Source organism: Oncorhynchus clarkii, chromosome 25 (assembly GCF_045791955.1).
Source record: "Oncorhynchus clarkii lewisi isolate Uvic-CL-2024 chromosome 25, UVic_Ocla_1.0, whole genome shotgun sequence".
Lineage (NCBI taxonomy): Eukaryota > Metazoa > Chordata > Actinopteri > Salmoniformes > Salmonidae > Oncorhynchus > Oncorhynchus clarkii.
The window spans coordinates 21,765,434-21,791,560 of record NC_092171.1 but is presented as its reverse complement, the minus strand read 5'-3'; the positions used below and the strand labels follow the sequence as shown (position 1 = coordinate 21,791,560).

At 42.2% G+C, this 26,127-nt stretch overlaps 2 protein-coding genes and 1 pseudogene across 3 annotated transcripts in view; 1 reads left to right on the top strand and 2 right to left on the bottom strand.

Moving 5' to 3' along the window:
- Positions 1 to 5,988, bottom strand: part of LOC139383590 (ATP-dependent RNA helicase TDRD9-like) — a 30,142-nt pseudogene extending 24,154 nt beyond the window's left edge.
- On the top strand, positions 1,634 to 4,139 carry LOC139383810 (protein RD3-like). The gene is made up of 3 exons (XM_071128381.1): positions 1,634 to 1,850; positions 2,424 to 2,761; positions 3,694 to 4,139. The coding sequence occupies exons 2-3, from the start codon at positions 2,445 to 2,447 to the stop codon at positions 4,061 to 4,063; spliced, it is 687 nt and encodes a 228-aa protein (XP_070984482.1). The 5' UTR covers positions 1,634 to 1,850; positions 2,424 to 2,444; the 3' UTR covers positions 4,064 to 4,139.
- Positions 5,989 to 12,779: 6,791 nt separating the features above from the next.
- Positions 12,780 to 26,127, bottom strand: part of LOC139383261 (kinesin family member 15) — an 86,343-nt gene continuing 72,995 nt past the window's right edge. For both annotated transcript variants that reach the window (XM_071127707.1, XM_071127708.1), the window contains 23 exons: positions 21,009 to 21,218; positions 20,672 to 20,849; positions 20,315 to 20,456; positions 19,983 to 20,124; positions 19,603 to 19,788; positions 19,372 to 19,500; positions 18,950 to 19,055; positions 18,516 to 18,681; positions 18,213 to 18,363; positions 17,978 to 18,063; positions 17,801 to 17,879; positions 17,537 to 17,623; positions 17,347 to 17,451; positions 17,105 to 17,227; positions 16,849 to 16,995; positions 16,605 to 16,700; positions 16,338 to 16,502; positions 16,114 to 16,217; positions 14,727 to 14,793; positions 14,574 to 14,611; positions 14,310 to 14,442; positions 13,828 to 13,959; positions 12,780 to 13,683 (listed from right to left, as the gene is read on the bottom strand). In XM_071127707.1, coding sequence (XP_070983808.1) covers positions 13,636 to 13,683; positions 13,828 to 13,959; positions 14,310 to 14,442; positions 14,574 to 14,611; positions 14,727 to 14,793; positions 16,114 to 16,217; positions 16,338 to 16,502; positions 16,605 to 16,700; positions 16,849 to 16,995; positions 17,105 to 17,227; positions 17,347 to 17,451; positions 17,537 to 17,623; positions 17,801 to 17,879; positions 17,978 to 18,063; positions 18,213 to 18,363; positions 18,516 to 18,681; positions 18,950 to 19,055; positions 19,372 to 19,500; positions 19,603 to 19,788; positions 19,983 to 20,124; positions 20,315 to 20,456; positions 20,672 to 20,849; positions 21,009 to 21,218 — 2,820 coding nt within the window. In that variant the 3' untranslated portion in view covers positions 12,780 to 13,635. The remainder of the gene's footprint in view (positions 13,684 to 13,827; positions 13,960 to 14,309; positions 14,443 to 14,573; positions 14,612 to 14,726; positions 14,794 to 16,113; positions 16,218 to 16,337; positions 16,503 to 16,604; positions 16,701 to 16,848; positions 16,996 to 17,104; positions 17,228 to 17,346; positions 17,452 to 17,536; positions 17,624 to 17,800; positions 17,880 to 17,977; positions 18,064 to 18,212; positions 18,364 to 18,515; positions 18,682 to 18,949; positions 19,056 to 19,371; positions 19,501 to 19,602; positions 19,789 to 19,982; positions 20,125 to 20,314; positions 20,457 to 20,671; positions 20,850 to 21,008; positions 21,219 to 26,127) is intronic.

The following is a 26,127-nucleotide window of genomic DNA, read 5'->3' as shown; positions in this document are numbered from 1 at the left end:
AAACATTCAGATTCTGCTCTTGCTGGACAATAAATGTGAATCTGAGTAGGAAATGAAAGTCTGAAACACAGATATTTTCAATAATGGCCCTACTCCATCAGACTGTTACTTGAAAGCATGTGATGACAGTCACAGTGAGTTAGGGTCCCTGCTCTTGTTGCGCCTATGGCTCCATCAGATAGAATCAGTGTTCATCTGAAGCACAGTAAAACCTTGAATGGAGTTACGACCTGAGGAACTGTTGCCAATGACCATCTCTGTTCAAGTCTATGACCTGAAAAGGTCTGAAATGGCAGAAGTACCTAAAGCGTGTGTGGCTACTAAATTATTTTACCTCCTGTCTATTCTTTGTGATGGGCAAGCTGGGGTAGTCATAACTGGCCAATGGGGTTGGAGGCGCACCTAGAGTTAGAGAGAAACACAAAAAGGTTTGCTCATTGACTTTCTTAATTGTCGGGGAAAAAAAGGAATCCAACTGAAAGCCAAATGAATTAGAAAGGTATATCAATGTGTAACTCACTCGCAGAAAAGTCAGGCTTTCCTGTCTTGTTCCTCATTCACCCATGTTCACTCTTTGGGCTGACCTGCTGTTGGGGAGCTTTTACAGGGCTAGAGAGAAACACAGATTCTCAGGTAAATCAAAAGATTGTGCACTGAAATGTCAGACTGTCAACTAATGTCAATTCCATGACTCTTTGGTCTGGCCAAACAAGAGAAAACTGCTGTATGGTGTTTCAGTCCAGCCACCCAATCCTTTTAGAAAACCAAACTTATCAGCATTTAAGCGTCAAGGAGAGAAAGTCCATGTACACTCTGACAAAAAAGGATTCTTCGGCTTTCCCCATACAATAACCCTTTTTAGTTCTAGAACCAAAAAGGGTTGTACCTGGAACCAAAAAGGGTTGTACCCAGGTAGAACCCTCTATGGAAAGGGTTCTATATTGAACCCAAAAGGGCTCTTTCTACTTGGAACCAAAAAAAGGGTTCTTCAAGGACAGCCAAAGAACCCTTTTAGGTTCTAGATACACCACTACACTCTTAGAAAAAGAGGTGTAATCAAAACTAGGTAAAACAAAGCTCCCCCCGTTGCACTCATATTAGGCAGCCGCATCCTAGTAGTGATAATGTGGCTTTTTCATTGAGTAAATAATGTTGAGTAATGCTAGTGTGTCTTTGTCATGTCAAATAGCTCTCCCCCTACTTTCTTTCTAAATTCCCTCCCTTCCACCAAAAATTATTTCCCTTTTTTCTCTGAGTTTCTAACATTCCTCTCTTACTCGTCCTCCCTGTCATCTCCCCCACTCCTCTCATTCCGTGGCTGGGCCAGTCAGGCCTGGGGCAGTGTTGCAGAGAGAGCAGTCCCAGTCATCTCAGCTTCTCTCCGGGCGAGAGGAGGACTTTATCTACACAGCAGGCAGACACACTGTCAGAGCTGGGAGCAGCTCACACACACACATCTAAAAATGCACAAGGGTTGACATGCACACACTCTTCAGCATCTAACAAAGCAGCTGACCTTACAACAAAGCAGCACAAAAGGAAAGGAGACAGCATTGAGTCTGAGGAGAACCCTGAGTAACTCCGCTGGACACAGTCCACAGGACAGGAGAGCAGGGGCGAGTGAAGATTACGCAGTACAGAGGACAATTTCTTACAGACAGCAGAGGAGTGCAGACAGCGTATGAGCCACTCTCGATCAGGACTACAAGTCCAGTAAGAACCAGAGAATGGAGACTTCACTGACAGACCCATGGATACAGAGTCCTGGAGATGCTACTCTGAGGTGCCTGTGTTGATCTCTCTGCCTACGACTGGCTCTCCCTCAAGCATCCTCACTGCAGCATTCAAGAGTAAGTACCAACAACCATGTGTATTTTATTTTTATTTTTTTGTAAATTACATTTCACAGTACATAGGCTATTTGCCATTTATGGTCAGAAAGTTCCAACAATAAAATGTCACTCATCTAGACAATAGCCACAAATTATTTGGCCCATTATTTTTAGACATTTTCTAGGACAGTCAGGTTTAATAAAACAAATGACTTTTCTTATGCTTTGAGACATTGATATAGCACTACAGTACCCGTTACCCTAGGCTGCCTAATCTGAGTGTAGCTAAGGTGTGAGATACAGAGGGAACCAACAGTCTGAGGAGTTCAGTACACACCCACACCTGGGCATCCTCCTCAACAGAGAGAATGCCACTGAATGATATCAGAACACTGATGAAGACAGAGGTCAGCTTGTATGGAGGTGATCCATTTCTCACTTTCCAACATGTCAAGTCTTCAACGAGTGCAGATCAAATCAATACAATTGCAATTCTTTCAACAGTTCTGTTAAAACAGACTTCAGGAGAACAGGACATCAGTGTCAATACTTTTGATTCAGGATGTACAACACTTTATTTTCTCACTGCAGTAACCACAGTATTCCTCCGCCATGCCCCTATTCAGCTGGATGAAATGGTTGCGTGCTGAAGGAGAACAGGCTCAAGATGAGGGGACGTCTGCTAAGTCCACAGGGGTATTACCCAGCTGTACATTGATCAGGGAGCTGCTGTGGCACGTGGAGGAGAGGGAGCGCCTGGCACGGGAGGTGGAGCGGGAACACAGGTTGGCCCACAACACCGTGGGATACCCCCACTGGCTTCAGAGCTACCCAAGGTTACGTACGCTGATCCCCGCATCGGAGCGTCACCAGTTGGAGCGTTTGTGTGCCCAGATCCAGCCCATACACACCGCCACGGTGCTCTCCAGGTACATTGTACACACATTTTCATACAGTAGTACCCTTTTCATATAAGCACACTGTGTCCGAAATAGCCACTGCCACCACACCAGGTGACAATAGGCGAAGGAGACGAGTCTCAAGGAGAGCGGGGCAGAGCAATCTGCCAGGGAAGCCACTGTGTTGTCGTCACAGAAGTAGGGAACATGGGGTGTGAATATGCAACAGTGAAGTGGATCCTATGTGGCTAGGCACAGTGAAAACAACCCCAGGGAAAGCACTCTGCATCAGCAATATCATATCCCTATTAAAATAAAAACATCCCACAACAATGTTTTACAGTGATGGTGACATTTGTATGAACACAGATTTGGTCTTTTGGAGGGCTAAATGAGAAATCATGACCCTTGTAATCATACTTGAAATAACCTTTAAATCCACCATGGGTCTTGCAAAAATGTATGTACATTAACTAGATAACCACATCCACATGGTTGATCTTCACGGCTGTCAAAGAAATTGTTCAAAGCCCAGTTATACCACTGACGGAAGTGACACAAACACTCGACCCCCCCCCCCCTCCCCCAAGAACTCTCCATTCAATCCTGAGGTGTGACTAGGTTTGTATAAGCACATTACAACAGTAACAAGATCGCCCAATTATTCAAGGGATATTAGTCGGTTTGGAAACTCACTGCAAGCATTTTACTTCTTTGCAAAATGTCCTCCTGACAACTAGATTGGAGTGAGCTCATAAATATGCCCTCAGCCTTGTCACCTCACACAATGCATGATACTTTGAAATAGCCTACATCATTATCAGCATAATTTGTCAACTAGGTCTAACAGATAATTGAAACCCAAAACAGCTTCTCCCAAATGGCCTCATTATTGTGGATAATGCAGTTTGGGTTAAAGAGTTTATTAACCCACAATATCCCTCTATCTATCCCATTCTCAGGTTCCGAGAGGTGCTGGCCAGCAACAACATCCTGCCCTGGGAGCTGGTGTACGTCTTCAAGCAGGTGCTGAGAGACTTCCTCAACAAAGAGGAAGGGGAAGAAGAGGAGGAGCATCTGCCGCAGCCAGCACTGCTTGGGCCAATGGAGGAATGGACCAACCGATACCAAATGAAGCAGGGCTTTGTCACACCCACCGTGCCGGACTGTGGTGAGCCACTGAGAGAGGAGATCCCAACCATCTCTGGATATGTGGACCGTACTATGAGAGGCTCTAGTCCTTTCACTGCCCATAGGGACTGGGACCTTCCCTACTACTACCATCACCCAGTGCCACACAACTCCCCAGAGGCCTACAGCACCATGCTGTGAGAGGAGACAGGGTGGTAAAGTAGTCCCCAACTCATGACCATGCTTACCTTCTATCCTTGTTATGTCATTCTTGAAAGAGTTGTAAATCCCCCCCCCCCAAATGTGCATAAAATTTTAGATTTATTCATTTGAATGTATGAACTGCAACACAATCTTGCACAGGACAAATACTCGGGGACAGATTCAGACATGCAACAATGTATACTGCTATCTACCTGAACTAGGGGTGCATCTCAATACTAGCTACTACAATAGGCTAGTCTACTAGCGAGCCTACTTCATTTACACTGACAAGTCAACCCGTGCTTAGACATTTTGGCACCTGGCTACAGATTACCATGAGTCATAATACCCATAAAACATACCGGTCAAACAAGGAAATGTTCCTATCGTTTTTCCACCATTCATTTTTCCCATAGGGGATTTTAGAAACACTTCAAATAAGGGCTGTGTTTTGTGAAGGCTTATTCTGGCATAACAATAATCCATCCACCTGACAGTTGTGGCATATCAAGAAACTGATTAAACAGCATGATCATTACACAGGTGCCCCTTATGTTGGGGACAATAAAACATCACTTTAAAACGTGCAGTCTTGTCACAACACCACAGATATCTGAAGTTTAGAGGGGGCGTGCAAATTGGCATGCTGACTGCAAGATGTCCACCAGAGCTGTTGACAGTTAATTTAATGTTAATTTCTCTACCATAAACTGCATCCAATATCAATGTAGAGAATTTGGCAGTATATCCAACAGATCTCAAAACAGCAGACCACGTAACCATGCACAGCCCAGGACCTCCATATCAGGCTGCTTCACTTGTGGGAGGAGTATTTGTATGTAATAAAGCCCTTTGTGGGGAAAAACTCATTCTGATTGGCTGGGCCTGGCTGCCAAGTGAGTGGGCCTATACCCTACCAGGCACACCTATGGCTGCACCGTTCCCAGTCATGTGAAATCCATAGATTAGGGCCTAATGATTTTATTTAAATTGACTGATTTCCTTACATGAACTGTTACTCAGTAAAATCTTAGAAATTATTGCGTTTATATTTTTGTTCAGTATAGTTTACTGTGTTAGTAAATTGTAACATTTTATTTTTGTTAGTTAAAACAGTACTTCTTAAATTATGTAGGTAGCTATGTAGCCTGAAGATCCAACGTTGAATCACGTAGAATTCTACATCAGCGAGAAATTATCGTTTGGGTCAGGAAAGTTTCCTCTCATTACCTCTACAAGCAAGAATGCTGAATAAAATAATACTTTACCGGTTGTCCGTGAGGCTGGTCATTTTGCAGACAATATATCCACAGGAAAGTATAATTACGTCAACTTTTCAAAGCGCTGTGCGTTCAGATTTATATCACCCGAAGCATGTGCACAATATGAAAATATACAAACGTATGCATACTTAACGAGCTGGTGCAAGTGTTTACATGGTTCTGCTCATGCTTCAGGTGAGAGATCTCAACACACTATAAACGTTTTGAAAAGTTGATGTAAATTTACTTGTCTGTGGATATATTGTCTCACCTTTCTACCTGCAAAAGGACAAACTGCACGGACATTCGGTAAAGTACGTAAAAAAATGTTATTCAACAGTCTCTTATGAGAAGACATTTCCAAACATTTGTAAATTATAGCATTAATCTCAGACTGAACCAGAGCAGAGGTACCAGTCTGATTGTCAGGCAAGTAGCAAAAGTATAAAGTTCCAGTCTGGTAAATTAGCTACAGTGCGAGGGAACATGTACAATTTAACAATTCTACATTATCTAGCTAGCCAGTTTACTTACCTCTGTCTTGATGACTCCTCCGACTTTACTTTTTTTTGGAGGTTCATCTGTGATTCTAATATTAGCAAATTGGGTGCCCAATGTAAACCATTCTGTTATCTGTTCTGCAGTTATTGCTTTGTTCATGTTTAATATTTTGTGGACTTCAGCGACCGCTTCGATTGGTCTGTGTTCAATGGTGATGCTGCAGAATTCTAAATTAGTTCAAAGGCACGTGACAGTACACCTGCTAAGGGGTTCCAACAGTCATAAACCCCGCTTATTAAAATGTTATTTTAAACCTAACCTTAACCACACTGCTATCCGTATGCCTATCCCTAACCTTAAATAAAGACCAAAAAACGACTTTTGGTTTTCATATATATATTTTTACGATATAGCCCATTTTGACTCTGCTGTGGTAACTAGTGGAAACCCCGTTAAGGAGTCTGGGTTTGTCTGCATCCTTTGCAAAGGAGTTGAGAAGTCTGGGTTGGTCTGGATCAAACATCCATCTTCTGCAGGGGTTGTCAAAACTAATTTTGCCCTGATTTAGCCTCGAGAGCCGCATTGGTGGAAAAAGTACACAATTGTCATACTTGAGTAAAAGTAAAGATACCTTAACAGAAAATGACTCAAGTGAAAGTCACAGAGTAAAATATAACATGAGTAAAAGTATTTGGTTTTAAATATACTTAAGTATCAAAAGTACCCTAAAAGTATGAATCAATTTATATTAAGAAAACCAGATGACACAATGTTATTGTTTTTAAAATGTACGGATAGCCAGGGGCTGACCCGTGCTCTCCTGTGAAACCTACCTAGCGGCTAACAGTAACCAAGGCAAGCCCTCCTCCCAATCCTTATCCATCTCAGTACAATAAGCTCTCAACAAAGACTTAAATGTTTGATGAAAACATTCCAGTGCTCCTTGACTTTGCGTGTGTTAGGCGCTAGACAAATTGTGTTAAATATGGAGCTGTTCGAGAACCTGACCAAACAGATTAGAGGTGAAATTAGATCCTTGATCGCTCTGAATGACCTTAGGGATTCCAAACAGTGAGAGAAACTGAGTCAAAGCTTTTAACACAGACTTAGTCGTGATAGACCGGAGAGGACAGGCAGCAGGAAACCTAGTAATCTGACACATCACAGTGAACAGGTAACTACTACCCTTTTTAGAATGAGGCAGAGGACCAACACAGTCAATAATCAGATACTCAAAAGGTTGGCTGAGTACAGGAATAGGAAACAGTGGTACCGGCTTAATAGCTTGATTAGGTTTACCAGTTAATTGACAGGTGTGACAAGTTTTGATGAATTCAGAAACATCCCTCCTTAACTTAGGCCAAAAGAAATGTCTTAATATGCAATTGTAGGTTTTCCTCACACCCATATATCCAGCAATGTCGTTGTGGGAAGTTGTCAACACCAACTCACAAAGCTTAACTGGTACAACAACCTGACTAATCGCCTCCCCCAGAAAACAACTACCATGAGACACCCACTTTCTCATCAGGACATCCTCTTGGAGAAAATAGTGTTGTGGCAGAATCAGAATTAGTTAGGTAACATTGATAAATAAGATGTTTTATTTACATAATAATGCTTATGTGAGATATTTGTCATTAGAATGTCATCTTTTTGAATAATACTGTTGGCAGTTTGCAGTTATCCCTTCTCTGCTAGGGCTCAGTTACTTGGGGCCCAGAGAGGGGAGAGGTCAGGCTTGTCTTCTTATGGGAATGTGTCTGTAACTATTACATGTCCCCTCTGAGGTTGCCCTTATCTTGATTTAGTATATGACCTATGAGGCTCACTGTCTCCGTGAGCTTGTCCAGGAGGGGTTGTATTTGAGATGGGGGTATCTAGGATTAACAATTGATATATGCCATTGGATGAAGTAATGTTTTGGTCGTAAGTGGTTCCAAGAACGAGATAAAAACTTCATTTAGGAGACCAAACTGAACAATAATTTATAGCTAATGCTATAAATTATGGGATACTCTTTTTTCAAGTAAAGGGTTCTTTGTGCAATGTTCCTAAGATCTGTTATTTGTCATGTGAGTTTAGATGGGTGTGTCTTGGGTATAAATTATACTAAGGACTGTTTTGTAAGCACTCTCAGAGAATTCATTTATAGACACTGAATTGATCTGAGAGTCACAGGGCTATGGTGAAGCTCATATAATTAAAGATGGACTTTATGATAACTCTGACTTGTGTGTGGTTTGCTCTCTGATGATTTGGTAATACAGGAAATTTGTACGACAATAGTCATGGGCGACATCTCCCAACTGTTCCACAGGCACAATTTGGTCACGCAACTCTTCTAATGTAGGGTCAGCCCGTTGCGCCTTGATTAGATCAGAGCGTGGTACAGATAACGGGATAACAGGGAAAGTAGTGACAGATTTCTTTATGGCATTCTCGGTTCCCGGCGCAGTGACCAGGTCGCCACGGCTCATAGAACGCGTCACTGCACACGCAGAGAACACCTCTGGGAAACTCTGCACACTCATCAGGAATCCCTACAAATGACGGTTTAGAGGAAACCACTTTAGATGGAAACACAACAGGCCATACACGCTCACCAGCCAAGTTATTCCCAAGGATAACGTCGACACCTTCAATAGGCAACGAAGGATGCACCCCCACAACAACCTCACCTTTCACCAGTCCACAATCGACATCAGTTTATGCAATGGAACTGACAGTGTTCAAACCTATTCCCCTAATTAGAACACTATTCCCTGAATCAGTCTCAACAGAGAAGGGTAACACAGACTCTAACACAAATGATTCAGAGGCACCTGTGTCTCTCAGGATCTTCACTGGCACTAGGTCCTTACTTCTTAACATAGACACAAAACCGTCCGTAATGAAAGGTAAATAGTCTGGGACAATATGGACTTTCCCATGCCCCTGGGCATGAGACAATGTGTCAGGAGTGGACTGATGTGGAATAGGCGCAGCTAACGCCATAGGCTTAGATTTAACATAAGCACACATACTGAATTTACCCCTAGCCCTGAGAAACGGACATTCGTTTTTCCATTGACCCGGACCTTGACAGTAGTGACACTCTTGACCAAAGTCAGCTTTACCACAGGATTCAGGCTCAACCCTAGTTGAATGAAACTCTGCCTGTGAACCAAAGTATCTCGGTGAGCGAGGCCCAAATCTCTCCGAACGCCCCCATTCACTCTCTGCAAAGACACTCTTGTGAGTCAAAACATACTCGTCTGCCAAAACCGCAGCTTCAGCAACAGTCTTTACTTTTCATTTGTTAATGTACGTGGCTATATGATCAGGGATTGTGCCCTTAAATTGCTTTAGCATATTTAGATCACATAGCCCTTGGAAAGTCATAACTGCAGAGGCGGAACACCAGCGATTTAACTGTGAAGATAACTCTTGCGCATACTCAACATGATTCTGTTCATTATCCCTTTTTAAAGTTCTAAATTGTTGGCGGTAAGCATCAGGGACCAATTCGTAAATCTGTAACACAGCCATTTTAACCTTATCATAACTGACACTGTCGGCTACACTAAGAGCTGAATATGCTTCCTGCGCTTTACCAGTCAACACAAGCTGCAACATTAAAGTGCGGTCAGAATCAGGCCAACTCCTGGCATCAGCAACACGCTCAAACAACGAAAAGAATGTCTCAGGGTCCTTCTCATTAAATTTAGGCAACAACTGTAAGTTCCCAACCATATCAAATGTGGCTAAATCTGGGTCACCTTCCCAGAGCAAACTCTTCCCTGAGAGCTTTCCTTCCCTAACCGGCTCTAGCCGCTCTTTTGCAGCTTGATTTTAGCACGCTCCAAATCCTGTTTAAATTCCAATTCCTTTTCATACTTTACTCGATCAGCACGCTCCAAATCCTGTTCAAATGGCAATTATTTTTCATATTTTGCATGGTCATCCTCTAGCTTCTCACGATCATGCTTTAGCTTCTCACAATCATGTTCTAGCTGTAACAGAAGCAGTTCTTTCTGCTGTTCAAAAAGAAGACTAACATGGAGCGGCCATTGTAATGTTATGGCAGAGGTTGCCCCAGTGGTAATTTCAAGAATACCACTCTCCATCAGATTGGCCTTCAATATTAACCTAATAATTTCAACCTAATTTCAACCTTGTAGTGTTCAGCGATCTTCAACAGATGTTCTTTAGTACATAATTCTATCAGTTCCCCTGATGTAAAGTGAAGGAACTCGTCTATATTAGACGCCATAGCCAAAAGTAAATAATATATATATATTTTAATCTCGCTCTTCCTCTCTGCTGAACACACCAGACCAGACCACAAGAGAAGTGACAGTCACACTGGGCACCACAGAAGAGAGATGAGATATATATGGAGCTTCCCCAAAACATACAGTAACTCAACCCTAGTCTTCCTGCAGATTTGCGGTGGGGAATTATGCACTGTAGCCCGCTGGCAAGGAAATAAACCACCCAGCACGCTGGCAGATTCCCCCAAGCCAAGGATGTACCCCCGAGACAACTGCTCAGTCCAGACACCACACAAAAATAACAAACAAAATAACCATGCCCAACTTATTCCAAAAATGAAACACGTTGAAACACAGGGGGAAAAAGGCTATAACTCCGGGTAGTAAGTGTCACTACCCTACCCAAATCTCCCACTGAGGTACACAGCCGACTGTACTCAGCCCCTTGGGCCGATGTCCCAACAGCGAGGAGACGCGTTCTGTCTCCTAGAGATGAACGTACTTTGTTGTGAAAAGTGCAAATCAATTCCAGAACAACAGCAAAGGACCTTGTGAAGACGCTGGAGGAAACAGGTACAAAAGTATCTCTATCCACAGTAAAACGAGTCCTATATCGACATAACCTGAAAGACCGCTCGGCAAGGAAGAAGCCACTGCTCCAAAACCGCCATGAAAGAGCTAGACTACCGTTTGCAACCGCACATGGGGACAAAGATTGTACTTTTTGGAGAAATGTCCTCTGATCTGATGAAACAAAAATAGAACTGTTTGACCATAATGACCATTGTTATGTTTGGAGGAAATAGGGGGAGGCTTGCAAGCTGAAGAACACCATCCCAACCGTGAAGCACGGGGGTGGCAGCATCATGTTGTAGGGGTGCTTGGCTGCAGGAGGGACTGGTGCACTTCACAAAATAGATGGCATCATGAAGCAGGCAAAGTATGTGGATATATTGAAGCAACATCTCAAGACATCAGTCAGGAAGTTGTCAAATGGACAATGACCCCAAGCGTACTTCCAAAGTTGTGGCAAAATGGCTTAATAAGGACAACAAAGTCAAGGTATTGGAGTGGCCATCACAAAGCCCTGACCTCAATCCTATAGAAAATATGTGGGCAGAACTGAAAAAGCGTGTGCGAGCAAGGAGGCCTACAAACCTGACTGAGTTACACCAGCTCTGTCAGGAGGAATGGGCCAAAATTCACCCAATTTATTGTGGGAAGCTTATGGAAGGCTACCCAAAACGTTTTACCCAAGTTAAACAATTTAAAGGCAATGCTACCAAATACTAATCAGATAATGTAAACTTCTGACCCCACTGGGAATGTGATGAAAGAAATAAAAGCTGAAATAAATAATTATTTCTACTATTATTCTGACATTTCACATTCTTAAAATAAAGTGGTGATACTAACTGACCTAAGACAGGGAATCTTTACTCGGATTAAATGTCAGGAATTGTGAAAAACTAAGTTTAAATGTATTTAGCTAAAGTGCATGTACATTTCCAACTTCAACTGTACAATGTTTCTTGAAGAATATAATTTGCCTCATGATCTTAGTTCAACTGTCCCACTCCATGAGAACCCCAAATATAAGCTAGTTTTACTCCAAAGTTTGTAAACATTGTTTACATTAACACTGTATAGCCTCATAACATGGTTAAAACAAAAAAGTTTATATCATGGATGGTCAGTCCTTGTACCCATAGCGGTCTATTAATCTGAGTGGTTATATTTCTCCAGGCCTGTCCCTCAGCTTTTTACCAAAACAGAGTTGGGGTGGTCGTTTTGTTTCATCTGTGGATTTGCCCTTTAAACAGCTGCATATTATCAAGATGTCAAATTGTCACCCACAAAAAGGTAAACAATAGGCCTATGGCAAATGTAGCATATGGCATTCATTTTTTCAATGTAAATAGCACTTTTTATTAGTGCTCAAAGCATGCCATTCCATGAGTGCAGCATTTATGTTTAAACTCGGATCAATGAGCCCAATCAGTCCTCCATGACAACAAAATCATAAACAACAGAGTAGGGCTGGCTAATAAGTCCTTAGTTTGAGTCATTCTCAGGTAAAACAATGACTAATCTATACTTCCATATTTCCAAGTCCTATTCTTGAAGATCAAGGGGTATAATATTTATTGGAATGAGTGGAATTCTGATAGACTTTAGTTTTTAATGTAAAGATATAATTTAATTGTATTATATGTAGTAGAAAGTGATGGGTTAGAAGAAGCCAATATAACCAACCCATAAAGTCAAATGTAACATCCATATGGCCAGCTATGTAATCTAACATTGCAGGATAAATCAATAGGTAACATACATGTCTTCTAATGCATCATAAAAAAGGGGAACTAATCTAAAAGTAACAGAATGTAATCAGATTACGTTAGTTTAATCAGTAATTCAACTTTTACCCAATTTGACATAATTAGTAGTGGATTACATTTCGAAATTAACCTACCCAACCTTGGTACATCTACCCTCAGTCCAGGTTGAATTTGATTCTCCCTGACTATCTAGCTTTCTTTTCGGATATTGAGGATTTAAATTCCTTCAGTTTCGATTTAGTTCAAGTCATTTCAGAAGTATATGGAGTTTGTCCCTCACCCCCACAGCCTGCATGTTTGACACCTCTGATATACTGTAATGTGTTCCTAATGCAAACCACAAGAAACGTAAATATACACTTTGATTTCTTTATTCATCTCATTAACACATATTACAAAGAGTAGAAATGGTAGAAAGAAGCAGTACACAGTTTAGCATAAAGTAACTGGAAATGATTTGCACCCTGTCCAAAGACATGATCCTGCCACTTATTCTAAAGCCAGATGAGACTAATAGAAAAAGTAAAACAAGACACACATTGTTCCAACAGACAAGATAATGGTAACAAAAACTAAATTCACCCGTATTACTTATTATTCTACTAGAGAACATCCATTTACAGTTTTGAAATATATTTAATCCAGCAGTTCAGTTGTTAAACAACGTGACTACCCTATTGTGGCATCTCTGGTAGCCACTGTGGTAAACACTAGGGCTGGGCGATATAGACCAAAATGTATATCAAAAGAATTACAATACAAGGATGATATCGTATAAACGAGTGTAAGATATAAATGCAGATGACGCTGTGGCATGGCCTCCATTTAAACGTGGCCTAGGGGGCTACACTGGCTGCAGGTGAGAACAAGTAGCCCATGTTTTAACCTGCAGAGGTATAGTGGAAATATCATGGGATACTAAGATCCAATGAGATGCATACTTACCGCAATTATACATATTACAGTAAAAATAAACAATGTATTGGCCAGCCCAGCCTTAAAAATAGGAGTATATTCATATAGAAATATTAAAATACATTTGAGAGAATCAGTTTTTGAAACAGGTAATGTCCTGTTTATTGACCTGTTTATCCTATGTGATGATACAATAGCATGGTTATCAGTCAACTCAAAATGGGAAAAGGTTGTTTGGGGGACATGTTCGCAGTCAACAAGAAATGTTGAGTGGCCAATGAGAATCTCTCCATGCTTCATGCATTTTCTCGCACACTCATTTCCGATCTGAGTTTTTCATTTTCCTTGAATAAAAAATAAAATAAAAATTGGGTTAATTATAGTCTATTAATGCAGTGAAATGGCCCCTCAGTATTTCACTGCCGAGGCCAAGTTTCTTGATGGTACACCATGCAGGCATGTGATGAAATGTTAAATATGATTATTACCTCTTGAAGTTTGGTATTCTCCTTTTTTAGCTTAACCAGGTACTCAATCCTCTGCTTATGGTTCTTATGGCCCACAAGCTTGCCGTTCTCCTCAGACAAGTGGTCAACCTGCTTCCGAAGAACCTCCACTTCCTGTAGGGGACAGTCGGGCAGATACAGACATTTCCCACCTTCACACTAAAACAATGTCCATATAGTAACTAGATTCAGTACAGAAGGACCCTCCTAAAACTAATCATGGACTAGGACAGCTCCTGATATCATTGCTGTCTGGAGGAGCATGGAGATCGATGTCTCCCATAAAATGATCCAGCCTGTCAACTAGTGAAAGTTGCTATTTTCTGCATTCCATATAAATTACATGTATTTATTTAAATAAGAATTTGATCTTAATTGACCTGCCTGCTCAAATAAAATTAATAATTGTGTCTATTCAAAATTACAATAACCAGAACCCCTTCAGACCCTGATGCCGTTCTCACCTGAAGCAGTCTCTCCTTGTCGTGCTCCTTAATGCTCAGCTCTCTGAGCTCCAGGCAGCGATTCCTCAGCTCGTTAGTCAGCTCCTGGACACAGATGTGAGACTGGGCCAGTAGGGATTCCTGACTCTGCAGTCTAATCAAAACCAGAAACAAACAAAAACAGATGTCAAACTTTAACAAATGCATATTAGAGAAAGTGTATTTGCATACACATGTAGATTACACATAACATACTTTGTTCTCTCACACATTCTATTTGCATACCTTTCCTGAGCTTCAGTGAGCCTCTGTATTACTGTGCTCTAAAAATGAAAGGAATGAGGCAATATGAAAAACCACCTTCTGCAAACAATGGCATTTTCTGTTTACAAAAACTAAAATTCAGGTGAACAGGAGAGTTGAGTGATTGATACACACCTTTTCACGCCTCTCCTCCTGCAGCTCCCTCAAGACATTCTGATGAATGGCCTCATTTACAACTTCACTGTCAATTAATATATATCCATCAAACACTTGACAAATCAACTGTCTGATAACACTTGGGTTGCAAAAATTACAGTGCCTTGCGAAAGTATTCGGCCCCCTTGAACTTTGCGACCTTTTGCCACATTTCAGGCTTCAAACATAAAGATATAAAACTGTATTTTTTTGTGAAGAAGCAACAACAAGTGGGACACAATCATGAAGTGGAACGACATTTATTGGATATTTCAAACTTTTTTAACAAATCAAAAACTGAAAAATTGGGCGTGCAAAATTATTCAGCCCCCTTAAGTTAATACTTTGTAGCGCCACCTTTTGCTGCGATTACAGCTGTAAATCGCTTGGGGTATGTCTCTATCAGTTTTGCACATCGAGAGACTGAATTTTTTCCCCATTCCTCCTTGCAAAACAGCTTGAGCTCAGTGAGGTTGGATGGAGAGCATTTGTGAACAGCAGTTTTCAGTTCTTTCCACAGATTCTCGATTGGATTCAGGTCTGGACTTTGACTTGGCCATTCTAACACCTGGATATGTTTATTTTTGAACCATTCCATTGTAGATTTTGCTTTATGTTTTGGATCATTGTCTTGTTGGAAGACAAATCTCCGTCCCAGTCTCAGGTCTTCTTCCAGAATGGTCCTGTATTTGGCTCCATCCATCTTCCCATCAATTTTAACCATCTTCCCTGTCCCTGCTGAAGAAAAGCAGGCCCAAACCATGATGCTGCCACCACCATGTTTGACAGTGGGGATGGTGTGTTCAGCTGTGTTGCTTTTACGCCAAACATAACGTTTTGCATTGTTGCCAAAAAGTTAAATTTTGGTTTCATCTGACCAGAGCACCTTCTTCCACATGTTTGGTGTGTCTCCCAGGTGGCTTGTGGCAAACTTTAAACGACACTTTCACAGCAGTGCAGGTGCAGCAGTTCACTATCACAGTGCAGGTGCATTTATACGGAGACTTGATTACACACAGGTGGATTGTATTTATCATCATTAGTCATTTAGGTCAACATTGGATCATTCAGAGATCCTCACTGAACTTCTGGAGAGAGTTTGCTGCACTGAAAGTAAAGGGGCTGAATAATTTTGCACGCCCAATTTTTCAGTTTTTGATTTGTTAAAAAAGTTTGAAATATCCAATAAATGTCGTTCCACTTCATGATTGTGTCCCACTTATTGTTGATTCTTCACAAAAAATACAGTTTTATATCTTTATGTTTGAAGCCTGAAATGTGGCAAAAGGTCGCAAAGTTCAAGGGGGCCGAATACTTTCGCAAGGCACTGTACTTGGTGAAAATAAGAGATTTTGAATGGACTAACCAATTTGTGTTTTCATTCTGAGCCAGTTGGTTCTGCTTGGTGTAGAACTGGTCAAGAAGAACTTGGATCTCCATTCGCATCATTTCCTTCTCATTCAGCTGACCCTGTCGGAAATCAACAGACTTGTTAGATGCCATATGCGTTATATCAATGTGTTAAATAAGTGTCTCAAGATTGGATGTTTAGCATTCATCATGACATCCCGCAAAAAAAAAAAACAACACCTTGAGCCTCTGGATCTCCTCGTTCTTGGCGGCCCTTTCCGAGTTGAGCTCAGTGAGGAGCACTTCCATAGTCAACATGGAGGAGCGTCGGTTCTCCAGCTCCCTCTCCTGGCACTCCAGCACCTGGCTCAGATCAGTGTTGAAGCTCCGGGGGGTGTGAGGTGTCTGAGAAATCAATAAGATTAGCTAACCCTCGCTTGATCAGACAGAGTTCCTTCCTGGTAATGCATACAGGAGGGAAAACCCTCAGACACAAGTATCCGTTACCTGTGGCAGCACTTTAGGGGTGACGGATGACTGTGGAATACGATTGGCACTCTCGCCTCGGACAGTCCTCTCAACCGCTTCTTGCTGTTGTTTTAACTGGTGAAAAGCAGGCAGGGAAATCCCATGCGTAAAGTAGAGATTAAATCAATTTTGTCTGGTCTCAATTCTACCATTTTCCATGCTACTGTAGCCCTTGATTCATTTTCAGTGGCTCTTTGTATATGTATAGAAATAGGTCTGTTACCTTCTCCTGGAGAGTTTGGATGATAGCCTCCTTCTGAGCAGTCTGATCCTGTGAAGCTTGGAGAAGACCTGCCTGCTCATCTAACACCTTGGTGAGTCGCTCCACCTCCTCAGTGGCATAGACCACCTCCTCCTGAAGCACCTCTACCTGAGGACAAACATCCATCCAGACATCGTCATAATGATGGATTTCAGGCACATGTTATCGTACCAAAGCGTGGCCATATTGTTAATTTAAAATTAACTCCAAGTCTTACCTCTATCAGATTAGAAGCTACCTTCCTTTCTGCTGCTTCTCTCAGGTCCAGGAGCTCTGCTTGCATCCTGTTGTTGTGTTCCTTGACCTCCTCTCTCTCAGAGCAAGCAGCACTGTACTTAGCCTGTCAGAACAAAACAGGCCAAAACTAAAACACATTGATAAAATACAGTAAGAATTGAGAAGAATACAAGTTAAACATGATAATTCATTAAAAGATAAACAAATTACTTGAGTCAGTACCGTGAGGTCTTTGACATCTCCAGACAGCATGGCGAGGCACTGGTCCTTTTCGCCCAGCTCACTGCGGAGGTCCCTGGTCTGGTTTATCAGCTCCAGCACAAACTCCTGTCAAACACAAGAGACATCATATCCATGCTATAATCCAAAATAATAATAATTCATGGTAGGTCATTTAAGTGAGCAGACTTACTTTGTCTTGTGCAATCTTTTGCTCAAGACTGGTTATGGTCCCATTGGCAGCTGTCAGATTTTGTTTAAGGCTTTCCATATTAGAAGCCTTTCAAAGTAAAATACAAACGGAGAGGGTCAATTACAGTTGATTGGAGATTCAATATGGCAAAGAGTGTTCAACTAAACTAAAACATACTGTTGATAGCAATTTCTAAGAAAAAAATATAAAACTTCTATAATACCCAACCATGTAAACACGAAACACTAACGATGAAAAACAGACCTGTTGTTGGCTTTGTGTAGTCAGGTCAGACACTTGCTTCCTTAGCACTGCATTCTGCTCCATTGTCTGAACAAGCTCTCTGGGGAGAAACAAATGACATGTCAACATAACATTTCAAATACACTTCAAGGAGGTCTCATCATCCACAAATCGAAAACAATCCTTTATACAACTCACTCTAAAGTGCTCTCTTTATCCTCTTTCAACTGGGAGGTCAGATTACTGGTGTGTTCTCTTTCAGACTGCAGAGCGTTGGTCAATTCCTACAACGCAAGCAACATATTCATCAAGAAAAAGTAATCACACAAAACCCTCAAACGTTTAACTGTCATTTAATACAAATGAGAGACATGTTCTGAATGTCCTTAACAGATAAGCAGTGCTTGGTTGATTTAAAGAGAGGCTGACTGACCGTGATTTGGGCCTGCTGAACTGTGACCTCCTGCCGTTTCTCCTCTAGCTGCTGCCTGGACTGGTCTGCATCAAACTTGGCCTCTGCCTGGAGCTGGTCAAAGGCATCCTGCAGGGACCGCTGCTGCTCTAGGAGCTGCTCCCACTCCCGCCTGAGGGAGAGAGGGAAAACATGTGAGGGGGAGGAGATGGAGAGTCTGCTAACTACTATGGTGACATTGAGTTCGCAGGGTTTCCATCAAACGGAGGAAATCTCATCCGACACACACGAAACAACAAGACAGCTGTAGCCATGCATACATACTGGACTTCTTGGAGCTGTAGCTGAGTGCTGATCAGGCTGCTAGAGAGGTGTGACGTCTCCTTCTGCTGTTCACTCTGGCCCTCACACAGCTCCTTCTTCACAGCAGCCAGCTCCCTATCAGAGGACTGCAGCACCAGGCGCAGGTCATGCACCTCGCTCTTCAGAACTACAAAAGAGATTGGATCGTTTTGATAACCATATAATACCCAGGAAAAAGACAAACCCTCCTGTCCTCCGACTCAATTATTGTTACATTATGGTTTTAACAGTGGGTGCCTGGGTGGTGAAGTAGGGGTTTCTTTAGTCTAACACTAGTAACACAATTGAGTATTACAGTTCTGGCCATAGTGGATGCATACAGTCTTCGACTACTATCGCCAGAGAACCCTGGGTAACTCAGTATAAACTTGGTAAAGTGTGTGATTGGTTATTACCCTCCCTGGACCCTCTCTCTGCCTGTAGGTTCTTCTCCAGGTTGCTAATAGTCTCCTGCAGGCTCAGCTGTTCTCTGTTCCAGCCACTTCGCTCAGTGGAGAGCAGCTGGACATGCAAATAAAGAATTCATTACCATAGCGTCATAGTCATTACCTGTACACCAATACAGCTCAAGGGATGACTTTATTATCTTCAAGACAGGGCTTGAATATCACATGGAATGAAACACCTCAGGCAATGTATTCAGCTTTATCTGTACATAGTTATGCAAGTTTCAAGTTGAATTAAATCAAATGTACAGGATACACATGGTATACACCATCCAACGAAATTCTTATTTGCAGGTTCCTTCTCGACAATGCAACAATAAAAGATAAGAATACTAACATAACATATCCAGAACATGACAGAAGTTCCCTACCTCATCCTTGCAGCTGAACTCTTCTATCATCCCAGTCACCTGCTCCTCCAGCTTGACAATCTGCTGCAGCAGCTTCATGCTCTTCAGCTCCTCCTGGTCCAGCAGAGTCTGCACCTGACTGGCTTGCTCCTGCCAAGCAAAAGGGAAATAGATTTGTAGATTCCACCAAGAGAATGAGAAGTATAACGTTACGTTATCTGTTTTATAAGTGATGAGGCCCGGGTGCTGTACCTGGACCTGTTGCAGCTCCTCAGTCAGCGCCTCACAGGCCATCTCAGTCATAGCTGGTGGAGGCTGCTCACTCTGGATGTCATCCACGTCTTCATCTCCTCTCCCGTTCACGTTCAGGTGGTCGGGGCTGGAGAGTGGCACCAGGCGGGTCCGCAGGTTGTAGGCCTTGGTGGGGGTGGTGAGAATCTGGAGAACCAAACAGTCACATAAAATTAGCATGAGAAATAAAGTATTAGTCAATCTTCATAGAATTAAACCAAGGTTGAGCAAAGTCTTGGATCTAGAGGTACCCCAACCGTGACCCTCTATAGTAGCTCAGGCACAGCACTCGAGGGGCATTGAGCCATCGGCGAGCTGCTAAATAAAGCAAATACCCTCACCTTGATAGTTTCAAAGTGGATCTTGTTCAGCTGAGAAACCTCCAGTTTCTTGTGAGCCTTTGTGGCCTCCAGAATGTTCTCCAGGTGCTTGTTGGACTTATCCAGGTACCTCTTCTCTGATTCCAACTCTGACATCTGTTTCCTGGAACATAAGGAACAATCCTTAAACCTCTGAAGCACAATATGGGCCTATAACAAAAAACATGGTGCCAATAAACTTCAAGATCCAAGAGCTAATTACAATTAAACGCAACAATTTGTTTTTGTCCATGAAGTCAAGGGTTCATACTGAATATCATGACAGCATGCATGTCTCTAGAGAGCCTCCTTACTTGGTGAGTTCCTTATACTCTTCGAAGGCTTGGATGGTGGCTGTAAGTTCCGTCTGTTTCTGGAGAAACTGGGCCTTCAACCTCTCCATGGATATGGCAGAAATGTTTTCTGCAGTTACCGGAGTGGAGTAAGACGGCTGAGCTGTGGAGAAATGTCAAATTCACTTGACTGAAAACCCTTGCATGCTTTGATGAATTACATCACTAATATAATCATAACAAGAATAATAAGCATAATACAAACATATTACTACAAGCATACTTGATAAGCATAATTCAAAAATGTACAGCGCTACAATGCGTTACTTTTACAATGATGTGCAGTCCCTTCATTACTTGTGCATCTCCTGTGCTTACCACCATCAGACCACTCAGTCTCCAGAGCCCTCTGGAATTCCTCCTCTAGCTCTGCAGCAGCTTGGCCTGCAGCCTCTTTAGCTCTCTTCACAGACTCAAGAGAGCGGAGCTGCCGGTTCTCCTCCCGGAGGCTGTAGTTCTCTGCTGCATACCGGGTCATCTTTGGGTGATGCGCAATCTGTAGGACAGAGGGAATGAGAAGTAGCCACAAATACCAAATTCAATCAAATTAAGGAGTTGTTCATTTTCTGAAGTGTTTTGTGAAAGTGCGAGTTGAAAAAAATGTCACCAATTCAGATTGGGGTCAACAGTACTTTAACGGGGTAACATATTGTACCTGGTCTCGAAGGATCTTAATCTCGTCCTTGAGCTGGTCGACGAGGGCTTGGCTCTGTGGGTCAGACAGTAATCCCTGGCCACCCTTTAGGCTCTTCTCCAGGCGAGAGATGTGTTCCTCTCTAAACTTGAGAATCATGCGGTTGGAGTGAATGAACTTCTCCTTCTGGGACCAGGCCTCCTCAAGCTGAGCCACCTTCTGGAGCAACATCTAAGGAGGGGAGGATGTACAGTATGTCTATTAACTACCATTCCTCTCTAACAAACAATATTCAGATTAGAGGTTGACCTATTAAAATCGGCATGGCCGATTAATTAGGGCCGATTTCAAGTTCTCAAAACAATCGTTAATCGGCATTTTTGGACACCAATTATGGCCGATTACATTGCAATCCACGAGGAAACTGCGTGGTAGGCTGACCACTTGTTACGCGAGTGCAGCGTCAAAAGGAACTTGTGGCTGCAAGGTAAGTTGCTAGCTAACATTAAACTTATCTTATAAAAAAACAAACAATCTTCACATAATCACTAGTTAACGACACATGGTCGTTAATATATTACTAGGTTAACTAGCTTGTCCTGCGTTGCAGAAAATAAATGCGGTGCCTGTTAATTTATCGTTGAATCACAGCATACTTCAACGTCGCCAAACGGGTGAGGATTTAACAAAAAGCGCATTGCCGAAAAAAGCACAACCATAAAAATCAATACAGAGAAGTATATATTTTTTAAAACCTGCATATTTAGTTCAAATAAATTAATGTTAGCAGGCAATATTAACTAGGGAAATTGTGTCACTTCTCTTGCGTTCAGTGCAAGCAGTGTCAGGGTATATGCAACAGTTTGGGCTGCCTGACTCGTTGCGAACTAATTTTACAGAATTTTACATAATTATGTCATAACATTAACGGTTGTGCTATGTAACAGCAATATTTAGACTTAGGGATGCCACCCGTTCGATAAAATACAGAACGGTTCCGTATTTCACTGAAAGAATAAAAGTTTTGTTTTCGAAATGATAGTTTCTTGGTTTGACCATATGACCAAAGGCTCGTATTTCTGTGTGATTATTATATTATAATGAAGTATATGATTTGATATTTGATAAAACAGTCTGACTGAGCGGTGGTAGGCAGCAGCACACTTGTAAGCATTCATTCAAACACCACTTTACTGCGTTTTCCAGCAGCTCTTAGCAATGCTTGAAGCACAGCGCTGTTTATGACTTCAAGCCTATCAACTCCTGAGATTAGGCTGGCAATAGTAAAGTGCCTATTAGAACATGCAAGGGTATATGATATGCAAATGGTATAGAGAGAAATCGTTGACGCCTCATAATTTCTATAATAACTACAACTTAAAACTTCTTAACTCGGAAAATTGAAGAACTGGGAATATTAAACCACCAGCTTCATATGTTATCATGTTCTGAGCAAGGAACTTAAACGTTAGCTTTTTTACATGGCACATATTGCACTTTTACTTTCTTCTCAAACACTGTGTTTTTGCATTATTTAAACCAAATTGAACATGTTTCATTATTTGAGACTAAATAGATTTTATTTATGTATTATATTAAGTTAAAATAAGTGTTATTTCACTATTGTTGTAAATGTCATACACACACAAAGTCAGAAGATTACATACATTTAGGTTGGAGTCATTAAAAGTCGTTTTTCAACCACTATACAAATTTCTTGTTAACAAACTATAGTTTTGGCAAGTCGGTTAGGACATCTGTGTGCATGACACAAGTAATTTTTCCAACAATTGTTTACAGACAGATTACTTCACTGTATCACAATTCTAGTGGGTCAGAAGTGTACATACATTAAGTTGACTGTGCCTTTAAATAGCTTGAAAAATTCCAGACAATGATGTCAGGCCTTTAAAAGCTTTTGATAGGCTAATTGACCTCATTTGAGTCAATTGAAGGTGTATCTGTGGAAGTATTTCAAGGCCTACCTTCAAACTCAGTGCCTTTTTGCTTGACATCATGAAAATCAAAAGAAATCAGCCAAGACTTCAGAAAAACAATTGTAGACCTCCACAAGTCTGGTTCATGCTTGGGAGCAATTTCTAAACGCCTGAAGGTACCACGTTCATCTGTACAAACAATAGTACGCAAGTATAAACACCACGTGACCAAGCAGCCGTCATACCGCTCAGGAAGGAGACGCGTTCTGTCTCCTAGAGATGAACGTACGTTGGTGCGAAAGTGCAAATCAATCCCAGAACAGCAGCAAAGGACCTTGTGAAGATGCTCGAGGAAACAGGTACAGAAGTATATATATCCACAGTAAAGCTGGTCCTATATCGACATAACCTGCAAGGCAACTCAGCAAGGAAGAAGCCACTGCTCCAAAACCAACATCAAGACATCAGTCAGGAAGTTAACCTCTTGAACCTATAGGGCGCTGTGTCATTATTGGATAAAAAGACGTGCCCGTTTTAAGCGCAATATTTTGTCACGAAAAGATGCTCGACTATGCATGGAATTGACAGCCTTGGAAAGACACAACTCTGACGTCTCCAAAACTGCAAAGATATTATCTGTGCGTGCCCTAGAACTAATGCAACAGGCGAAACCAAGATGATGTTTCATACAGGAATTCTGGATTCTAAAAACGGAACATTTGCTATCTAACAGAGTCTCCTCATTGAAAACATCTGAAGTTCTTCAAAGGTAAATTATTTTATTTGAATGCTTTTATGGTTTTTTGTGGAAAATGTTGCATGCTGAATGCTAGGCTTAATGCAATGCTAGGCTATCAATACTCTTACACAAATGCTTGTTTAGCTATGGTTCAAAAGCATATTTTGAAAATCTGAGATGACAGTGTTGTTAACAAAAGGCTAAGCTTGAGAGCAAATAAATTAATTTCATTTCATTAGCCATTTTCATGAATAGTTAACGTTGTGTTATGCTAATGAGCTTGCTGATAGATTTACATAATCCTGGATACAGGGGTTTTTTCGTAGCTAAACGTGACGCAGAAAACGGAGCGATTTGTCCTAAACAAATAATCTTTCAGGAAAAATTTAACATTTGCTATCTGAGAGTCTCCTCATTGAAAACATCTGAAGTTCTTCAAAGGTAAATTATTTTATTTGAATGCTTTTCTGTTTTTTTGTGTAAATGTTGCCAGCTGAATGCTAATGCTAAATGCTACGCTAAATGCTACGTTAGCCATCAATACTGTTACACAAATGCTTGTTTTGCAATGGTTGAGAAGCATATTTTGAAAATCTGAGATGACAGTGTTGTTAACAAAAGGCTAAGCTTGAGAGCTAGCATATTTATTTCATTTCATTTGCGATTTTCATGAATAGTTAACATTGCGTTATGGTAATGAGCTTGAGTCTGTATTCACGATCCCGGATGGGGAGATCAGAAAGGTTAAAGCTTGATCGCAAATGGGTCTTCCAAATGGACAATGACCCCATGCATACTTCCAAAGTTATGGCTTTAGGAGAATAAAGTCGAGGTATTAGAGTGGCCATCACAAAGCTCCCAATGCTTGTCTTATGTGCCAGGGCTTGCAAACTATTACAGACTACAAAGGGAAGCACAGCCGGGAGCTGCCCAGTGATGAGCCTACCAGACGAGCTAAATCACTTCTATGCTCGCGTCGAGGCAAGCAACACTGATGCTCTCATGCATGCCTCAGCTGTTCCAGGCGACTGTGATCATGCTCTCCGTAGCCGACGTGAGTAAGACCTTTAAACAGGTCATCATACACAAGGCTGCGGGGCCAGATGGATTACCAGGACGTGTGCTCCAGGCATGTGCTGATCAACTGGCAGGTGTCTTCACTGACATTTTCAACATGTCCCTGCTTGAGTCTGTAATACCAACATGTTTCAAGCAGACCACCATAGTCCCTGTGCCCAAGAACACAAAGGCAACCTGCCTAAATGACTACAGACCCGTAGCACTCACGTCCGTAGCCATGAAGTGCTTTGAAAGGTTGGTAATGGCTCACATCAACACCATTATCCCAGAAACCCTAGACCCACTCCAATTTGCATACTGCCCAAACAGATCCACAGATGATGCAATCTCTATTGCACTCCACACTGCTCTTCCCAACTGGACAAAAGGAACACTTATGTGAGATTGCTATTCATTGACTACAGATCAGCGGTCAACACCATAGTACTCGCAAAGCTCATCACCAAGCTAAGGATCCTGGGACTAAACACCTCCCTCTGCAACCGGATCCTGGACTTCCTGACGGTCCGCCCCCAGGTGGTGAGGGTAGGTAGCAACACATCTGCCAAGTTGATCCTCAACACTGGAGCTCCCCAGGGGTGCGTGCTAAGTCCCCTCCTGTACTCCCTGTTCCCCCACGACTGCATGGCCAAGCACGACTCCAACACCATCATTAAGTTTGCAGACGACAACAGTGGTAGGCCTGATCACCGACAATGACAAGACAGCCTATAGGGAGGACAGAGACCTGGCCGGGTGGTGCCAGAATAACAACCTATCCCTCAACGTAACCAAGACTAAGGAGATGATTGTGGACTACAGGAAAAGGAGGACCGAGCACGCCCACATTCTCATCGACGGGGCTGTCGTGGAGCAGGTTGAGAGCTTCAAGTGCCTTGGTGTCCACATCAACAAACTAGAATTGTCCAAACACACCAAGACAGTCGTGAAGAAGGCATGGCAAAGCCTATTCCCCCTCAGGAAACTAAAAAGATTTGGCATGGGCCCCGAGATCCTCAAAAGGTTCTACAACATCTGATGGTTGCATCACTGCCTGGTACGGCAATTGCTCAGCCTCTGACCGCAAGGCACTACAGAGGGTAGTGCGTACGGCCCAGTACATCACTGGGGCTAAGCTGCCTGCCATCCATGACCTCTATACCAGGCGGTGTCAGAGGAAGGCCCTAAAAATTGTCAAAGACCCCAGCTACTCCAGTCATAGACTGTTCTCTCTACTACCACATGGCAAGCGGTACGGGAGTGCCAAGTCTAGGACAAAAAGGCTTCAACAGTTTTTTCCCCAAGTCATAAGACTCCTGAACAGGTAATCAAATGACTACCCGGACTATTTGCATTGTGTGCCCCCCCCAACCCCTCTTTTTACGCTGATGCTACTGTTTGTCAT

Excerpts from the sequence above, each read along its gene's own strand:
- LOC139383810 (XM_071128381.1), top strand. The coding sequence starts at position 2,445 with ATGCCCCTATTCAGCTGGATGAAATGGTTGCGTGCTGAAGGAGAACAG. Across the intron at positions 2,762-3,693 it reads ACCGCCACGGTGCTCTCCAG|GTTCCGAGAGGTGCTGGCCA; the intron begins GTACATTGTACA and ends TCCCATTCTCAG.